Raw genomic sequence first — 17,870 nt, forward strand, 5'->3', positions numbered from 1 at the left:
GTTTATGCAGTGTTTTCACAGCTCTCTCCTCACTTGATCATCACTTGACACACACAATCCAGGGAGTGGAGGGGGGCTGTAGATCACAGGTGTGATTTTATTGTGGGCTGTGCAGGGTACAGATGGCAGTTGGGATTACAAAACCTTCTCATCTTGTACACAAAAAGCTAGGAGTGATGGGAGAGGGCTGGACTGACAACAATGAGTTAAACCTGTTGAAAAACTGGATCAGTTTATAAGTTCTGGTCTTATTCCCTTCCTCTGCATGTTTAATAGCCTACTTGTAGACAGTGATAGTCCTTATCCCATTCCACACTTCCTTTATGTTGTTTTGTTGTAACTTGTGCTCAAGTTGTCTTTCTAGTGGACCTTCCCCATACTGAGCTACTTCAGTTCTTACAGCACCCATTTGCCTACATCTTTATCTCTAGACCTGAAGACTCTCTTCTTCATATTCAGTACAGCTTTCAGTTCTTTCATGATCCATGGCTTGTTGTTGGGAAAACAGCACATTATATTTTGGAGGACTTGGTTATCCACGCAAAACTTGATGTAGTTTGTCATACAATCACAAAGTTCCTCAATGTCCGGCCATATGACTCACAAAGCATATCATATCATTTGTCTATACCTGCACAGTCCTGGTGGTGGCTGGCAACCTCTGGTTTATATACAGGTATGAACTATACCAAATTATGGTCTGATAGGCCTAAAGGTGTGCAAAGCAACAGAGTTTAACATTGGTATGTAACAAGTCCAGGGTCCGGTTTTCTCTTGGTGTGCAGTCCAAAAAAATGGTAAAACTTGTGAGGGTAGAGAAAAGTGAAACATGGTTAAAGTCCCCAGAAACTGTAAGGAAAACACTGGGATGGTCAGCAGAGTGTTTGCTTATTACAGAGTATACTGTGTCTGTTGCAATTGTTGCTTTTGCTGACGGGGATGTAAAATCGCATGTGAAAACTCACTTGGCATGTAATAAGGTCATAAGCCCACTACAAGCAGCTCAGCATTCGGATTGAACATCTGTGCTTTAATTGTAATTCACAAAATGGCAAAAACCCCCCCTTTATGCCACATCCCTCTTGATTGTGTTTGCCTGCACAATTTTAAATCCATCCAGTGAAACTGTGGAGTATCAGTGAAGCACATGATACTGTTAAGTATGTATTCCCTTTGGCTCCTGATATGCATTGAGATTTATTCACCAGCGACCTTAAATTTCTCATGATAATCGAAGGCAGAAAAGGTCTGTACCTTCTTCTCTTTTTGTAAAGTCGGCAATCTGCTGTTCCACCCTCAATATTTACTCTGCTGACAGCCTGGTGATTAGATCCATTGTTCCTACAGAGAAAGGGAGCAGGTCCAGCAATTGCTGTTGCGCGTAAGTGAGTGCAAGTCCATTTTTGGTTATCTTATTTTAGTCATTAAAAAAAAGTAGCAAATAATAGCAAACAGTGAGAAAAACAAACACACACTGAGTTGTTGATGTTGAAAGTATTATAATATATTTAATATAAAATTGTATAAAAAATATACAATCATATATAAATGTCTACTCGTGGAAGTGCATGTGTCTGTCTGTCCAGTCCGGAAGTGAGAGATGGAGTTGGGGTAAAGGCTCCACCTCCGAGTAAACAGAAATAATACACAAGCAAGGCCAGCACGTCGGCAAAACAAAACCTCAGAAGAAAGAGTCACTCGCTTTGCTGCTAATACAGTAATACAGAAGCGAGACGAGCTCATCAGCAAAACAGTATCCCTTTTACTTTTCCTCCCGCTGCTAATACACAAGCCAGGTGAGCACATTGGCAAAACGAAACCTCCTATGAAAGAAATACCCAGAGTAGTTCCTTTCAATTACCTGACTCTACATTTCTATTTTTTTCTGTTGATTTCAACAGTTTCTAGGATCCCAGGCTCTTTACAGCATGGGCTTAAACAGCTAGTGTTTAAATAAACACTAATTTATAATACAATGACAGCCACTTGTGTACGCTTCCTTTGGTTATACTATAATAATAATACATTTAATTTATATAGCACCTTTCCCATGCTCAAGGCGCTTAATAATCAAATAGTTATCCATATATACATCAGAAAAGCACCTACAAGTCTGCTGGAGTTTGTCCAGTATCCTCTTAATTCTGAAATTATGAAGTTAGTCTGTATTAATATAATATAGTGTGCCTGTTGGTTACAGCTTGGCAAGGAATATGTCATCAAAGGAATTACAGTATATGCAGTGCAACTTGCTTGTAAACATTTAAAATTTCTTTTAATATGTTTAAAAATAACATTAAGAAACATGCTCATGGACATTCAATGTTTTCTGTCCAGTAAATACATAATTTCTACATCTTTTACAAGCTAAAAATTCAATGTACCAACAATGCCTCTAAACGTTTTGTGCAGAGATCAGCTGTAAATGGAATCTATCAATTCACTGTCAGTTACAGACACAAGACTGTAAAAGATGGCAAAAAGTAATTAGACTGCAGTACTGCAAATTGGGGAAAAAACCTACCATATATGTAATTTCTTACCACCATGTCTAGGACAAGGATACTTACGGCAGTGAGTTTCATCAGATTTGTCCTGGCAATCAACATGCCCATCACAGTGTTTCCAATAGGAAATGCATTTACGGTCACTTTCACACTGAAATTGTGATTTTCCACAACTCCCAGCAGGTTTGGTAGTGCTAAACAGAGGTTTTACAGTAGTATTTGCATCTAATTGGAGAAATGGAAACATAATTATCAATTTTGGATTTTTTTAACACAATACAACTAATGTATATCTTGTAAATCAAACCTAAGCAAAAATCATTATTGCATACCGACCTGTGGGACAGCCTTCTTCATCAGATCCATCAGCACAGTCATTATAACGGTCACATACCCAAGAGTTGATAATGCAAGTGCCTGAATTACACTTAAAGTGGTTTGGAGGGCAAGTTGCGGTGGTGGCTGTGGTTTGAGGGACTTCTTTTGAATCTGTAGAAATAAAAAGCAGATGCAATTATAGTATACTATTATATGCATGTAATTTAGTAGTGTATACTGGAGTTCAAAATAACCAACAGAAAAAACTAAATTGGTAGCTTTAGATGAATGTCTGTTTCAGCATAACATAAAGGTGAAAACTTTTTCCACTGAAAAGCATACTTACTTTCAGCTTACAGCCAAAATTATGACAACAGTGGAAAACTGAAAAAAAATTACTCTAATTTTGTACTTTGTCAATGTACAGATGATAATATAATGTGAACTATCACTTTCCTCGCTAAAAGTAGATGTTCTGCATTTCTCTATGGTCTAGTAATTGCCCTAATAGGTTAATTAACTATCAATCAATGAATACTTTGCCTACTGCAATTTCAAAAATTATACTATGCATCTCATCAGAGCTGTCAGAGTGAACATGTTTTAGGACAATTTGTAATTCACCTTTACAGCAAGATACAACTAAATGAAAGAGATTCCTGTGATTACTGTACTAACAAATCAGATCTTTATTTGAATTTGACCTGAACTGACATGTTTGTGTTCTTAGATTTTACTAACATTCAATGAACTGCTTGAGAATTAGATGGCAGTGGTTTTAAGAATCAGTATATCAGGATACAGTATTTTTAATAAATATATATATATATATATATATATATATATATATATATATTTATATATATATATATATATAGAGGCTTTTTGCCAAGAAGAACAGGCAGATGTACAACTTGCGAAAATCAAGGGCCTTATTCACAACTATCACAAAAGACTGTATGCCATCACTGATGCTAAAGGGGGCAATAAACAGTATTAAGAACTAAGGGCATGCAAACTTCTGAAAAGGGACCATGTCATTATTTTCCTTATTACTATGTTTTGTTTAATGGTTGTGCTATTCTGTGATGCTTTATAGTTTAATTTGGATTCCATTAAAAGTAAATGATTGATTGATAGATAGATAGATAGATACTTTATTAATACCCAAGGGGAAATTCACATGATGATAACAATAACACCACATTTTATTTGATAGGCACCTTTCTTAACACTTAAGGTCACCTTACAATAAAATTAAGCAACATTAATAAAATAAAAACAGAACAATAAAATCAAAAAGCAATAAGGTACAAAGGTAGTAGCAAACATACAAATATAACAGGCAGTAACTGTTAATTCATAGTTGGTATGTAAATTTGAAAAGATAAGTTTTGAGGGCAGTTTTAAAATGTGTTATTGAGTCTAGTTGACAGATATGAGAGGGAAGAGAATTCCAGAGTTGAGGAGTACTGAGAGAATGCTTGAGCTCCCATAGAACAGAGTTTGATGTGGGATACAGAAAGTAGAGCTGCAGATGAGGATCTGAGGGAGCGAGTCTGTAGGAGATCAGTAAGATAGGGAAGAGCAAGGTTGTGGAGAGCTTTAAATGTTAAGGGCAGTATTTTGTATTGCATTTGGTAGTTAACAGGGAGTCGGTGAAGTTGGGAGAGAATAGGTGTAATATGTTCAGTGGATTTAGAACAGGTTATTACCCTAGCAGCAGAATTTTGAATAAGTTACAAGTGATGGATAAGTTTTTGTGGGATGCCAGATAGAATATCATTACAGTAATCTATATGGCCAGATAGAAAGAATATCATTACAGTAATCTATATGAGAGGTGACTGGGACATTAACCAATACTTTAGTACTGTGTTGTGTAAGAACAGGACGAAGTCTAGAAATGTTTTGGAGATGGAAGGCAGTCCGAGAAACATTACTTATCTTCTTCTTCTTCTTCTTTCGGCTGCTCCTGTTAGGGGTCGCCACAGCGTATCATCTTCCTCCATATCTTTCTGTCCTCTGCAACTTGTTCTGTTACACCTATCACCTGCATGTCCTCTCTCACCACATCCATAAACCTTCGCATAGGCCTTCCTCTTTTCCTCTTCCCTGGCAGCTCTATCCTTAGCATCCTTCTCCCAATATATCCAGCATCTCTCCTCTACACATGTCCAAACCAATGCAATCTCGCCTCTCTGACTTTGTCTCCCAACCGTCCAACTTGACCTGACCCTCTAATGTACTCATTTCGAATCCTGTTTATCCTCGTCACGCCCAATGCAAATCTTAGCATCTTTAACGCTGCCTCCTCCAACTCTGTCTCCTGCTTTCTGGTCAGTGCCACTGTCTCCAACTCATATAACATAGCTGGTCTCACTACCATCCTGTAGACCTTCCCTTTCACTCTTACTGATACCCATCTGTCACAAATTACTCCTGACACTCTTCTCCACCCATTCCACCCTGCCTGCACACTCTTTTTTACCTCTCTTCCAAAATCCTAATTACTCTGTGCTGTTGATCCCAAGTATTTAATCTTATCCACCTTCGCCAACTCTACTCCTTGCATTCTCACTATTCCACTGACCTCCCTCTCATTTACACACATGTATTCTGTCTTGTTCCTACTGACCTTCATTCCTCTCCTCTCTAGAGCATATCCCCACCTGCTCCCTACTATCACTACAGATCATAATGTCATCAGCAAACAAAGTCCAAGGGGTCTCCTGTCTAATCTCATCTGTCAACCTGTCCATCACCATTGCAAATAAGAAAGGGCTCAGAGTCGATCCCTGATGTAATCCCACCTCCAACTTGAATGCATCCGTCACTCCTACCGCTGACCTAACCACTGTCACACTTCTCTCGTACATATCCTGTACAACTGTTACGTACTTCTCTTCCACTCCCAACTTCCTCATACAGTACCACAGCTCCTCTCGAGGCACCCTGTCATATGCTTTCTCCAGGTCTACAAAGCAACTCCTCCTGGCCTTCTCTAAACTTCTCTATCAACATCCTTAGAGCAAACATTGCATCTGTGGTGCTCTTTCTTGGTATGAAACCATACTGCTGCTCATTAATCATCACCTCACTTTTTAACCTAGCTTCCACTACTCTTTCCCATAACTTCATGCTGTGGCTCATCAATATCATTCCCCTGTAGTGACTGCAGTCCTGCACATCCCCCTTATTCTTAAATATCAGCACCAGTACATTTCTTCTCCACTCCTCAGGCATCCTCTTACTTTCCAAGATTCCATTAAACAATCTGGTAAAAACGCCACTGCCGTCTCTCCTAAACATCTCCATGCTTCCATAGGTATGTCATCTTCATAGCTGTCCTTACTTCCTCCTTGCTAATCCGTTGCACTTCCTGATTCACTATCTCCACATCATCCAACCTCTTCTCTCTCTCGTTCTCTTCATTGATCAGCCTCTCAAAGTACTCTTTCCATCTGCTCAACACACTCTCCTCGCTCGTGAGTACATTTCCATCTTTATCATTTATCACACTAACCTGGTGCACATCTTTTCCAGCTCGGTTCCTCTGTCTAGCCAATCGGTACAGGTCCTTTTCTCCCTCCTTAGTGTCAAACCTGTCATACAACTCATCATACGCCTTTTCCTTTAGCCTTCGCCACCTCTCTCTTCACCTTGCACCTTATCTCCTTGTACTCTCGTCTACTTTCTGCATCTCTCTTGACTAGCCCACTTCTTCATTGCCATCCTCTTCCTCTGTATACTCTTCTGTATTTCCTCATTCCACCACCAGGTTTCCGTTTCCTCCTTCCTATTTCCAGATGTCATGCCAAGCATCCTTTTTGCTGTCACCCTTCCCACATCTGCTGTAGTTTCCCCAGCTGTCTGGTAACTCTTCACTGCCACCCAGTGCCTGTCTCACCTCCTCCCTAAACTCAACCTTGCAGTCTTCCTTTTTCAACTTCCACCATTTGATCCTTGACTCAGCCCTCACTCTCTTCCTCTTCTTGATCTCCAACATCATCCTACAGACCACCATCCTATGCTGCTTAACTACACTTTCCCCTGTCACCACTCTGCAGTCTTCAATCTCCTTCAGATTAACTCTTCTGCATAGGATGTAATCTACCTGTGTGCATCTTCCTCCACTCTTGTACGTAACCCTATGTTCCTCCCTCTTCTTAAAATATGCATTCACCACAACCATGTCCATTGTTTTGGCAAAATCCACTAGCCTCTGACCTTCTTCATTCCTTTCCTTGTACACCCAACTTGCGGTGTATATGCACTAACAATATTCATCATCACACCTTCAGTTTCCAGCTTCATAATCATCACTCTGTCTGACACTCTTTTCACCTCCAAAACACTCTTGACATACTGTTCCTTCAGAATAACCCCTACTCCATTTCTCCTCCCATCCACACCATGAGAGAACAATTTGAATCCACCTCCAATCCACCTGGCTTTACTCCCCTTCCATTTAGTCTCTTGCATGCACAATATCTCAACCTACCTTCTCTCCATCATATCTGCTAACTCTCTCCCCTTACCAGTCATACTGCCAACATTCAAAGTTCCTACTCTCAGTTCCACTCTCTTTACTTTCCTCCTCTCATCCTGCCTCTGGACACATCTCCCCCCTTTTCTCCTTCTTCTTCTTCAAGAAACATCACTTATATGGGAAGAAAAAGAGAGGGTACTGTCTAGAATGACATCCAGGCACTCAACCTGGGAAGATATGTTTGTGTTAATATTGTTAATTAAAATAGAAGAATGGTTAAACTTAGCAAGTGTGGATTTAGAACCAATGAGGAGCACATCAGTTTTATTGCTATTTATTTGGAGAAAGTTGTGAGTCATCCATGACTTTATGTCTTGGAGACATGCCATAAGAGTTATCTGAAGGGAAAACAGAAGTGGATTTAGTGGATAGATATATCCACCCATCCATCCATTTTCCAACCCGCTGAATCCGAACACAGGGTCACGGGGGTCTGCTGGAGCCAATCCCAGCCAACACAGGGTGCAAGGCAGAAACCAATCCCGGGCAGGGTTCCAACCCACCGCAGGGCACACATACACACACACGGGGAGAACATGCAAACTCCACACAGGGAGGACCCTGTAAGCGAACCTGGGTCTCCTAACTGCGAGGCAGCAGTGCTACCACTGTGCCACCCTTGGATAGATATAGCTGTGTGTCATCAGCGTCACAATGAAAAATAACACCATGGTCCTGAAAGACATCACCTATTGGGAAGATATAAATGAGAAAAAGAAGTGGCCCCAAAACAGAACCCTGCGGAACTCCCTGAGTAACGATTGCATTCTCAGATTTAAGACCTGTTACTTGAACAAATTGCCTCCTATCAGTGAGGCAGGAAGAAAACCATTGGAGGAAAAGGCCACAGACTCTAAAACTAGCCAGTCGTTTCAAAAGTATCTGATGAGATATGGTGTCAAATGCAGAGCTGAGGTCAAGAAGTACAAGTCCCATGTCAGCTGCCCAGAGAAGATCATTTGTAATTTTGACCAGGGCAGTTTCTGTGCTGTGTTTAGGATGAAACCCAGATTGAAACTGTTTAAAAAGGTTATTTTTTTAAAGAAGGGACTGAAGTTGGGAGGCAAATATCTTTGAGAACTTTACATATGAATGGAACATTTGAGATAATTGTTAAGGGCATTAGGGTCTAAACCAGTTTTTTTCAGAATTGGAGTAACTGAGGCCGTTTTTAGTGAGAGGGGGACCATGCCTGTAGTAAGTGAAGAGTTAATTATAGAAGTTATCATGGGGGAAATATGTGACTGACAGAACTTAACAAAGCTTGTAGGCATTGCAGATAATTGTCAGGTGGAAGAATTGGATTTTGTTATAAGCTCCGAGATATCATTTTCAGCTGGTAAACTGAAATCTGAGAATAGGTTGGTTTGTAAGGGAATATGGGTGATAGTGGAAAGTATGTCCTTTTCTGTGGAAATGGAGGAAGCAAGTTGCTGGTGGATTTTTTCATTTTTGAGTTGAAGAAATCCAAAAAAGCACAGCAGTATTTAACAGAGAGGTTATAGTAAGCAACATTTTCTGGTAGTGTAATTAGCCTATTCATTGAAGAAAAAATAGCTCTAGTATTTTTCCCTTTTGTATTGATAATGTTAGAATATTATACCATTTTGGCAGCAGAGAGAGCATTTTTGTATTTTAACATATGATCTGAATAAATTTCCTGATGTACAACAATACCCGTCTTTTTAGCTAGGTGCTCCAACTGTCAGCCTATGGCAAACACACACATGCACATTTGTAGCTGAAAATCCACAAAGGGAGCAAATGAATTCCATTTTTTAAAATAGTTTTTTATTCATATGCTTTCAATTCCTATTGAGGAGTCATCATCAGAGCAAAATAATTAGACTAACAGAAACCCTAGGCAATGTATAGCAAATAAGGAGGTGTGGATAGGTGGAATAATATATAAAAGACTATCTAAAATGATTTGAGCTGTTTATCGTGTTGACTTTAAAGATTTGAAGCTAAATTCAACCAACCCTAATCAGCTTTCAAGACTTATGAGTAAACATTATTCAGAAACCATAATGCATTTCTTTTAGAGTTAGTGTCTACAATTTCTTTTCCCCAAAGACACACAATATTCCTAGGATACTGAAAACATTTTCTGATGTCTATTTTATTTATGAAAACAATACTTTGTCCAGATACAAAATATGGAGAAAGCAAAAATAGATGTTTCTAACGTTTATCTCAGTTGAAAATCTTGGTGATAATTTTTCTGTGGAAATAAGCTGTAATAGGTTTACTCTTCTGCTGAAAAACTGCAATATTGATTTTATCCACAAGATGGAGAAGGCAGATAAGAGAAGAAGAAGAACATGGCTTCTGTCCAGGTAATTTTTAAATACTTGTGTCATTTTGAGGCCACTACAATGTAACATGCACATCAAATAAATCATCAAGCAGGAATACAGAGAACATAATTAATTTGAACAGCAGAGAGGGAACATGTCCTGCTGTCTGCTTTGTTAAGATAGGAAAAGACCACCAGAAGTAAAAGAGAAATAGATATTTTGCATTTTATTGAACACTGAGAATACTGTTAATCCTAATTAAGTAAACATTTTGCATCCAGTGAAAATGGTGAGCTAATACAGGATCACTGTCTTGTTACTGAGGGTTGTCCTTTGTCAACTGAAAGCCCTACTTTTTCAATTAAACAGTTCATAATAAACATTTTCCTGGGTAACAGATGGCTGTAAAGCTAACAACTCACTTAATGTTTAAGTCTGTATTGCTTTACTTTGTCAGGTACCTGATGCCAATCAAGAGACATTTTAAAATAAGGAATCAGTGTAACAGAAATTAGTAGCTGGGTCATGCACACAAATAATTAAGACAGACCTATGTCATGAAAAAACAAAATTACAAAAAATGGCTGTTCTCTTTTTCTAGGTTTGAATTTTTTTTTGCTTTGCACCCTCCCCCACCATAACCTTCTGTCTATGAGTGAGGAGCAAAAGCTTCAGATTCACCAAAAATTTCAATCTCCAGTTTTTGACAGATATTGACATTTTAGGGTCCCCGATACCAAAAACATTGATATCTCCAAGATGGGTGTGTGTCTGTGTATCACAGTTTCTTTAGGACAGTCTAGAGCTAAAACGGCTGAACAGAAAAACCTCAAACTTGAAACTTAAGCCTGTTATGAGATGATGTGCTGATTAGTTTTTGAGATAAATTATGCAAGAGAAAAAGGCACTCTAGAGGAACCCTCAAATACTATAATTCTGCAATTAATTATGAACTCTTACCTATTTTATGATTTGAAAGATCAGCATCAGAGTGGTAAATAATTATCAAAATGTTATAGAATCATTTAGGTAACTTGTTTCCTAGGATGCAAAGCCTGCTGATGTTCATATCATTTTTTCATTTTCATTTAATTATGTTAATATTTTTCTGTTAATTGAAAGTTTTACTTTTTTTAAAGAAGAAAAACAATGTGTACAACCTGTAGGGATAAAGTATTTCCATTCATTACTTCTTCCCTAATATATATTCTGTCAACTCTTTTGAGAAAAAGAAAAAAAAGCCATGTATGAATTTTATTTTTGTTGGGAAACACTTAAACTAATTACTATTTATCTGTGTTTGTATTATAGATCAAGACTGATATATGACTTATTTTTTCAGCAGTGTTCAGCAGGGACTTGAGCACTTTGCTGTAAGGGTGACATATGTTGCAATTCTGTTAAGACCTTACATTGACAGATATTTACAAAATTAATCTAGTAAGCTATTAAAAAAATCGTAGATGTGTTCAAAATCTCTACACCAACATGAAAGCAATGTAGTCCATTTAACTATTTATATACTGTTATAACAAGGGCAAGCCTGCATAAACAGATGAAAGAAAATATATGTGTTTTGTTTTATAGTTTTTCCTTCAGACAATCTTTTTCCACATATTCTCAGAACTCTTTAAACTGTCATATGCCTTTTACTCAAGAGTGGCTTCTGTTTAGCCACTGTACAATAAAGGCCTCATTGATGGTGTACTAATAATAATACATTTTATTTATATAGCAATTTCCCCCAGACTCAAGGTACTCAAAACTAAATTATACACAGTTAATTTGCTGGTAAACACATGATATACAAAATATTAAACAGAATAGAATAAAAATAAGAATAAACCAGCATAAAATACTAAATCTAATACTAAAAGAAATGCCTGAACAAATTACATAAATATCACATTTATGATATAACATGCATACAAATTATCCTGAGCATCTGGACAGAGGGGTAAACTGAAAGAAGGGGCAGAGTGCTAGGTTTAGGGTAAAATCCTTCCTGAACAGATTTAGTTTTAAGTTGTATTTCAAAATAAAAAAATGGAGACAGCTGATCTAATTTATTTTGTGAGGTCATTCCAAAGTCTGGGTGCTGTATATCTTAAGGCCCTGTCACCCACAGAGTGGAGATTAGTGTGGAGCAGAACAAGATTGCCAGAATCAGAGAACTTTAGTGGGCAAACAAGTTGTAAGGCCATTTAAAGCTTAGTAGGTTATTAATAGAATTTTATACTTGATCCTGTAAGACCCAGGGGGCCAGTGAAGGCAAAGCAGGATGGGTGTGATGTGCTCGCTGTTGCTGGTTTGTGTAAGGACTATTGCAGCGGAGTTTTCAATTAACTGGAAATGCAATATAAGATTTGAAGGGGCACCTGCCAGTAGGGAGTTACAATAATCAATACAGGATGTGATAAAAGCATGGACACGTTTCTCAGCATTAGAAAAGGAGAGGAAAGAGCAAACATAGTATATGTTATGAAGGTGGAAGTAATGAAGTTTCTTAATGTGGTTTATTTGGATGGAGTAAGTAAGGGAGAAATCAAAACTGACACCTAGATTCTTTGCTTTAAAAGAAGGTCTAATGAGATCACCATCTTGAGTGACTGAAAAGGAGCTCATTTTCTTAAGTTGTGCTTTAGTACCAATTTGCAGGAGTTCAGTTCCGTTGCAGTTTTAAAGAGTTATGCTCCATCCATGATATAATGTCACTGAAGCAAGTTGTGAACCAAGAAAGCTCTAATGAAGTTTCACTTTTAATATTGAAATATTGAGTTGAGTATCATCTGCATAAAAATGATTCCCCAGTCCAAAGCTATGAATAATATGGCCAAGCAGGAGCATGCAGATACAGACAAGCAGTGGGATGAGGACAGATCCCTGAGGAACTCCTTGTGTGACCAGCACTGAGCTGGACCTGCTGTTGCAAAGACAGGTAAAATCTTGCCTATCAGTCAGATGGGACTTAAACCACTGGAGGGCAGTGTCAAATATAGCCAGACAGTAGAATGTCATGTCTGACAGTGTCAAAAGTTGCATTGTGGTCAAACAAAATTAATATGCTGCTGATAAGATAGTCATTCTTCCGATAGGTTCTCCCATTTCAGCAGAGGACTACTAAAACACTTCTACAGTGACCATTGGGTTCTAGTTTGGCCAAATGACCAATTCTTGGAGGAGTTCTGGCAGTTCCAAATGTTTTTTATTTTATGATTATTCCTGTCCTTGCCCTGATCTATGCCTGTCATGTGTATTAAAAATTGGGAGTTTTTTATTTTATTGGTTAAGTTTTGTAATATTTCATTTGAGTGTTTTTAGATAAGTAGCAGCTTTTATGTGATAAACTGTGTGACCAACACTATAGAGCTCATAGGGAAAAATTAGCTTTACTTTTAATTTTGTGTATTTTAAAAACAGTTTAGCAAAAAATGGACTTTGAAATTAAGTAAATGCAGGCACATAGCAGTTTAATCATTGATAGGCAGGAAATTAGTAATGAGTAACTTGATTTTCAATAAATTTTAAAATGTTTCTGAAAATATGTTCCCACTTTGTTATTATAGGTTACTGATTGATGGACAAAAATGGAAAATTCACCCAGTTAAAATTAAATCTACAACACAATAAACTGTACAGAAAAAGGTCTGAATATTTTCTGAACCCACTGTAAACATGAAATCCCTGATTCACTGTTTTTACATGAAGGTTGAAGCATTCTAACATCTCAAATCAATAATATTTAATAATTCATAAAACAGCGTATCATGAACATATTGGCAGTGATACGGCTAGGCTCAAAAAGCTAATTGTTAAATATATACTCCTTCTAAAAAGAACAGCACTCCGAGTACCTTTAAAACAGTTAAGAAAGTACTCCAAATAAGAGCACAGCATTTGTTATTTTTTTTTTTTTAACTTCCTCAAATACAAGAAACCTTTTACTAAACCTACAGAAGGAACAAATAACTCTATTAATAGATCACACCAAGCCGGACTTGTTCAAAGTATACTTAAAAAAGACTTGCAAGTGTAAGTTTGAGTTGGGAGTGTGAAACACAGGTGCACATAATAAGCCATTTGCCCAAGTTGCCTCACATCCTGGGTCTGAACCCTGGCTTTGTGTTTACCATGAAATGCAAGAAGAAAAAAAAATTCTAACCCAGTTGAACTCTTAAATAATTTTACATGTCAACCACTTTTTCTTCTATATTAACACTGCTGCATAATGTCCTTGACCGAATTACATTTAAAGACAGTGAGTAAAAAATATGGTCCAAAAAAAAAAAAAAAAAATTAAATCCACTAGGGAACCATTTATAATTTAGATTTATATGTAAAGCGGCTTGCAAAAGTATTCAATCCAAGTCATAATTTTCTGTATGACAAAAGATTTTTACACATATTTATACATTCAGTATTATTAATGTGAAATCTTAACTATTCATGGTGGCTCTAAAATCCGTACTGACCCCTACTTTCTCTTCTGTTTCTTTTTCCGTTTTTTTTGTGGTGGTGGTCTGCTCCATCTCCACCTACTCAAAGCATCATGATGCTCCAACAATGATGGATGGATTAAAAGGCAGAAGTCTACGTGACCATCATCATCAAGTCCTTCCGTAAGAACCCTAAATCCAAAGAGGACTGTTCCATTTATGTTAGGTAAAGGGCCCATAGGGGACTGGGCAGTCTAATGGTCTGGAATCCCTACACATTTTATTTTTTACTTCAGCCGTCTGTAGTTTTTTTTTGTTTTTTCTGTCCACCCTGGCCATTGGACCTTACTCTTATTCGATGTTAATTAATGTTGACTTATTTTATTTTCTTACTGTGTCTTTTATTTTTCTATTCTTTATTATGTAAAGCACTTTGAGCTACTGTTTGAATGAAAATATGCTATATAAATAAATGTTGTTGTTGTTATCTTATGCTACAACAATACATTTCCAAAGTCAAAATAAACCACATTCTGTAGATATTTAACTGAATAAGAAAGAAATCAGAGTTAGTGTTTGCATACGTATTAAAGCCCTATACATTAATACTTTGTCAATGACACATTTGCTGCAATAACAGCCTTAATTCTTTTGAGGCAAGTATGTACTAGTTCTGCACAATGTTCAGGAGTGATTCTTCTACGGTCTTCTTGGCAGAATTGATAAAGATCCTCTAAGCTGGTGGGATGGCACCTCTGGACAGCAGTTTTCAAATCAGGGCTTTGATTTGGCCATTATAGAACAATCACCTGTCTGTTTCTGAGCCACTTCAGTGTTGCTTTGCCCTTATTATGTTGAATGATGAGTCTTCTTCCGAGCCAAAAATTCATAGCAGAATGGAACAAGTTTTCCTGCAATATTATGCGGTATGTGTGCCCATCTATTGTCCCTTCATCTCTGATAAGATCCATAGTCCCAATGCATGAAAACCATCCCTATAGCATAATACTACCATCACCATATATCACTGTAGGTGAGATATATTTCTTGAAGCATGGGCAGTGTTATTTTTATACCACACATACTTCTTTTTAAGTCTGGCCAAAAAGTTCTATCTTGGTTTCATCTAATCATAAAACCTTCTCCCACTTCTTAACTGGGTCTTTCTCATGCTTTTTAGCAAATGCCATATGTGCTTTTATGCGGATCTTCTTAAGGAATGGCTTCTGTCTTGCTATCCTCCCGCAGAAGCCTGTTTTATGAAGAGCTCTTGAAATTGTGGGCCCATGAACCTACACTCCAGTTTCAGCTGAATAGCACTGCAGACTTCTAAGGGTGACAGATGGATTTTTAGTAGCGGCTCTTACAATTCAACATGTTGCTCTGATGTTTAGATTTGAGAAAACTACAGAAAATGGTTTATTTTGATTTTGTAAATGTATTGTTACAGTATAAAAGTTTAAAAATTAAAAATACTGAATGGATAATTACATGTAAAAATATTTTGTCATGCAGAAAATTATGAGTTTTAAGGGGAATGAATACTATTGCAAGCTGCTGCATGTTATGTTTACATGCATGTAATTAACAAAGCAGACAAAATACCTCCACAATTGACTTCGTCAGACAAGTCTCCACAATCATTCTCCCCATCACACTTCCACCAGGCTGGGATGCAGCGCTTGTTTTGGCATTCAAACTGAAAGTACAATGAGCATGTTGGTGCCTCTGTTGGCGACTCTGCAATAAAACAAAAAAAAAGAATCTATACTGGTACACAGTGATAAACTATAGTTTCACTTTTCTCTTTTTTAAATTAAAATCACTTTAACATATTACAAATAAAACATACTAAAGGACAAGAAATAAAATGTATAAATTAAATAGTCTTTTTAATAAAAAGTTACTCTTCCATCTGAAAATTAACTAAGAAGCCTAGAATATATAGTTTGACAAAAACCAGCTTACAGCTTCAACTAATCTGCCAAAAGGCATTGACAAAAAGTAGGTACATCACAGTTGACCATTTTTAAATTCTGACCACTAAAACCAAATGTATACTCTGTACTTTCATTTTGTATCCATATAAACAAGTGAACTTAAGAGCATGAGCAGTATATTCCAGTTTCATACAAATGAAGATGTATTTTTATTAAAATGTTTGGGAAATAAAAACTTTCATTTATACAGTGGATTCAAAAGGTATTCAGTACCCTTCACTTTCTCCACACTTTATTGTAGGCCTGGACAATATACAGGGTGGTCCAGATCTATTTATGCAGATCCAGATCGTCTGGATGACTTAGATTTATGCAGGGACGATTCCAGTTAGGCGCGAAGATGATTCTTCATGTCATCAGTTCGCACATTTCTCGATAGTCCGGGATTTTTCGGGTGATTTTCTATGTAATAAACCTAATAAATTATAGTGTAATGAAAATTGCATAATTAGATCTGGATCACCCTATATTCAGTGCCACAATATGAACAATATTTTTAATGTGTTTGAAAATAAAACTATCATGATGTACAGTATTCATTTAATCCAGCAACAGCAATTTGTGACGTCAGCGTACACTGACCTAATGGATTATTAGGAACACCATACTAATACGGTGTTTGACCCCCTTTTGCCTTCAGAACTACCTTAATTCTATGTGGCATTGATTCAACAAGGAGCTGAAAGCATTCTTTAGAAATGTTGGCCCATATTGATAGGATAGCATCTTGTAGTTGATGGAGATTTGTGGGATGCACATCCAGGGCACGAAGCTCCCGTTCCACCACATCCCAAAGATGCTCTATTGGGTTGAGATCTGGTGACTGTGGGGGCCATTTTAGTACAGTGAACTCATTGCCATGTTCAAGAAACCAATTTGAAATGATTCAAGCTTGGTGACATGGTGCATTATCCTGCTGGAAGTAGCCATCAGAGGATGGGTACATGGTGGTCATGAAGGGATGGACATTGTCAGAAACAATGCTCAGGTTATCCCGTGGCATTTAAACGATGCCCAATTGGCACTAAGGGACCTAAAGTGTGCCAAGAAAACATCTCCCACACCATTACACCACCACCACCAGCCTGCACAGTGGTAACAAGGCATGATGGATCCATGTTCTCATTCTGTTTACGCCAAATTCTGACTCTACCATTTGAATGTCTCAACAGAAATCGAGACTCATAAGACCAGGCAACATTTTTCCAGTCTTCAACTGTCCAATTTTGGTTAGCTTGTGCAAATTGTATCCTCTTTTTCCTATTTGTAGTGGAGATGAGTGGTACCAGGTGGGGTCTTCTGCTGTTGTAGCCCATCCGCCTCAAAGTTGTGCATGTTGTGGCTTCACAAATGCTTTGCTGCATACCTCGGTCGTAACGAGTGGTTATTTCAGTCAAAGTTGCTCTTCTATCAGCTTGAATCAGTCGGCCCATTCTCCTCTGACCTCTAGCATCAACAAGGCATTTTCGCCCACAGGACTGCCGCATACTGGACGTTTTTCCCTTTTCACACCATTCTTTGTAAACCCTAGAAATGGTTGTGCGTGAAAATCCCAGTAACTGAGCAGATTGTGAAATACTCAGACCGGCCCGTCTGGCACCAACAACCATGCCACGCTCAAAATTGCTTAAATCACCTTTCTTTCCCATTCTGACATTCAGTTTGGAGTTCAGGAGATTGTCTTGACCAGGACCACACCCCTAAATGCATTGAAGCAACTGCCATGTGATTGGTTGATTAGATAATTGCATTAATGA

The 17,870-nt window shown here is 37.7% G+C and overlaps 1 protein-coding gene across 2 annotated transcripts in view; it reads right to left on the bottom strand.

Moving 5' to 3' along the window:
- sorl1 (sortilin-related receptor, L(DLR class) A repeats containing) overlaps positions 1-17,870 on the bottom strand; it is a 263,409-nt gene that overhangs the window by 56,395 nt on the left and 189,144 nt on the right. For both annotated transcript variants that reach the window (XM_039763937.1, XM_039763936.1), the window contains exons 30-32: positions 15,719-15,853; positions 2,844-2,996; positions 2,571-2,732 (exon numbers count right to left, since the gene is read on the bottom strand). In XM_039763937.1, the coding sequence (XP_039619871.1) occupies positions 2,571-2,732; positions 2,844-2,996; positions 15,719-15,853 (450 nt within the window). The remainder of the gene's footprint in view (positions 1-2,570; positions 2,733-2,843; positions 2,997-15,718; positions 15,854-17,870) is intronic.

The sequence above is a fragment of the Polypterus senegalus genome, chromosome 9 (assembly GCF_016835505.1).
Source record: "Polypterus senegalus isolate Bchr_013 chromosome 9, ASM1683550v1, whole genome shotgun sequence".
In the NCBI taxonomy this organism is placed as follows: Eukaryota; Metazoa; Chordata; class Cladistia; order Polypteriformes; family Polypteridae; genus Polypterus; species Polypterus senegalus.